Here is a 3,068-nt window from a genome sequence, read left to right on the forward strand (position 1 = left end):
GCTTAAAACTAGTTTTAGGTGTTAATATGTGGACAATCCAAGGGTTAAGAGCTCCAGGAGCCTCCCAAAATTACCATGTAACAAGACCCTGAGGCTGTTTCTTTGGCTTTGTTTTTCAAACAGATTGTACTTAAATATGACCCCATCAATTAACAAATGTCAAAGCCTGTAGTGAGGTTTCCAGGAATATTTGCAAGATATTAGAAACAGGCAGGTTCTTTACAGAGCAATTTTGAATAGCATGGGCTGGACAGACTTTATGGCTGATGGTTATATATGTCTGGTGGCTGATACAGGTCTGGTAAAATCTTGAAGTCTTACTCTCATTGGCCACATATACATTTTAAATTCTCTTAAGTACATCTGCTTGTTCCATTTAATAATTCAGCAGCACTTTATCTTTTCACAAGACCCGCTTTTGTTTGGCTACATCTGGAATTTTACACAAATATAACATGATTATGAAACAAAGTAACTGCAGATGCTAACATGTAAAAAGAATAAACAGCCAAAAAACCTGACTACTATAGCATTTGCTCACAAGAAAATAGCTTTGGCTTAATTCCAGTTGCATAGCTTTATTAAAACAAGGCACATCTTTATTTTATTACACTAAAGAGCAGCATGTTCATTCTGTTCAATATTGGTCACAAGGTCCTTTGTGTCACTAGTTCCAGGAACCGTTTCACTATTAAAATACAAGTTGTTCTCAAAGCTGTCATTTGTTGATGAGTGGTTGTTTCTCTTCCTGTAAAAGAAATAGCCTGCAAGGCCAGCTCCTAATAGGATAAGGATCACCACAATAGCTACAATCCCAGTAGAGTTGTGGGAAGGTGCATGAACCTCATTCCTCGTGTTGTTCCCTTTTTTTACTGCTGTAAATAATGCAGAACAATTAGTACAAAGCAAGACTATGCTAAATATTATCTTATCCTTAGCAAAAATAATTCTACTATTAGGAAACAGTAATTGTTCATGCACAAATGCTTTTTCATTTCCAAATAATTGCTGACTAAACAAGAAGGCAGCAGTACCACATGAACATATGAAGCAAACAGTTTTAAAAGCTTAACATAAAATAAAATGCAGTTTCAGAGATTACTACATTTGGACGTAGAAAGGATATAGATATTAGAAAAAGCAGCTGATAATGATTTAACACATCAACATGAAAATTGTGTCCCATAAAAATATAATTTGGTATCATATACTTATATTCTTATTTGGGATTTTCCTTCATTCATTTAAGAAAAAATATTCTTACCCTTTTGGTCTGGTGGCTTCTCTGTTGCTTTCATTTCAACAACTTGGAAACAGAAGAAAAAAGCAGCTATTTATAGAAGTTTTTGGTATACTCTGAGCATTGTACATTAATGCAAACTAATGCATATATTCAAAAAAACTCTCTTGTTTTTGCCTGTACTGAGCCAGGTAAATCTATGGTGTTATATAAAGAAAAAACTACATTTTACTAGTACATGCATATGATTAATCTAAAGTAGATTCAAGACTTACAATGATTCTGAGATGTACAAACATCCCTGCCTTAAGCTCCATTTAGACTCCTGTGCTCTACGGAAGTCTGTACATATACAGCAGTTTGGTATGTAAAGCAGCTTGCAGGCGTGAGACCCACTACTGAGCATAATAATTGCTTCTCTAAGAAATCACAGAAAACAGACAACCTGCTAGACATATTTGACTCCTGAGTGAGATTAGTATTTGTCATAATAGCGGAAAAATGTGAGCTAAGAAACATCTACGTTTATTAAATGAAATTCAAGTTTATACATGGAACATAAAGTTTTCCAAAGTTCTGGGTAGCTTTGGTAAAAACACTATGAATCAATCAAAGGAAAATATTCCATCTGAAGCCTCATCAAAGAGAAAAATAAAATTTAACATGCTTCCATAACCATGGCAACCAGTTACAAAAATAAGTTCAGTGCTCTATTTTCAAACTTTTTAAATGTGTCAGCTTATATTCATTGTATGCATCTGCTCTTGGCTATACAACGGAAGACTGTTACAGCCTTAAAATTTCTACTCACTCACCTACAACATAAGTAAGTCCATCACACACCATTTGTATGTTCATCATCAATCACCAGGTTAAAAGACTGATAAGTGGACTTTGAGTGGGCCATTAAGCTTTCCTGGAGAATTTTGCAAGACTTTTGGTGACTCAGATCACTGTGCCCTCAAGAGTAGATTTCCAGCAAAGGAAGTGGATTTTCAGAACTTCTATTCTTATGAAGGAACTATGCATATTTGAAATACTGAAGGCATTTCACCAAATACAGCATGACTTTTTTTACACAGATTTTTTCTGATTTTGTTCATTCAGTTATTTCAGGAATATTCTAAATCTTGAAACCTTAGAACAATGTTGTTATTGGCTCCTCCTCTCACTAATCACCACACCTTAAAGTGTTCCAGGAAAGAATATCCTTTAAAGGTATCCTTTAAATACAAAGACATCTCTTTTTTAATGTTACCTTCTCTCTCTCTTGCTGGTGCTATGCATGTCAGTTATATATTGTGTATAACCCACAGAAGAGATCTATCATAACTATAACTGTCATCTTTGTGGCCAATATCTACTAGTAATGCGCACACTGTAAGCAGTACATACTACAAACTCCAGTAAGCATAAAGCAAATCCATAAACCCATCACTTACTTTTGGATCTTTTACAAATGTATCCTTTATAGGAAGAGCAATAAATATTATTCCAGAGCCCAGAGTTTGCATACATTTCAACACAGTGCTCATTTTGTTGGCTTGAAGGTTCTCCTACATTCCAGTTGACAAAATCCACTGCAGTGTTGTCTAACCACAACCACTGACCTAATTAAAAACATATTTAATATGAAAAAAGATTGGCATTTATGTGTAGTCTGCTGAAATAATTAAACATTCAGGGGCATCTCAGAGTGTGTTCTAGGTTTCTCTAATTCAGTAATTATCAACCTTTTTAAAAACTCAAGGCACCCTAGAATAGACTTGAAGCATCCCTCAGAAAATGCCAGCAGCTAGTTTTAATTCCTTTTTGAGTACAGAAAAAA

At 34.7% G+C, this 3,068-nt stretch overlaps 1 protein-coding gene across 2 annotated transcripts in view; it reads right to left on the reverse strand.

The window, feature by feature from the left end:
• Nucleotides 1-172: 172 nt before the first annotated feature.
• The window catches only part of LOC109291349 (macrophage mannose receptor 1-like), a 121,818-nt gene continuing 118,922 nt past the window's right edge, over nt 173-3,068 (reverse strand). The window contains exons 28-30 of one of the 2 annotated variants that reach the window (XM_019508330.1): nt 2,683-2,850; nt 1,265-1,306; nt 173-872 (exon numbers count right to left, since the gene is read on the reverse strand). In XM_019508330.1, coding sequence (XP_019363875.1) covers nt 613-872; nt 1,265-1,306; nt 2,683-2,850 — 470 coding nt within the window. In that variant the 3' untranslated portion in view covers nt 173-612. Of the gene's footprint in view, nt 876-1,264; nt 1,307-2,682; nt 2,851-3,068 lie in introns of both variants that reach the window. The other variant, XM_019508329.1, reaches the window with a different exon arrangement.

Source organism: Gavialis gangeticus, unplaced genomic scaffold (genome assembly GCF_001723915.1).
Source record: "Gavialis gangeticus isolate Ggan-Ray unplaced genomic scaffold, GavGan_comp1, whole genome shotgun sequence".
Classification (NCBI taxonomy): domain Eukaryota; kingdom Metazoa; phylum Chordata; order Crocodylia; family Gavialidae; genus Gavialis; species Gavialis gangeticus.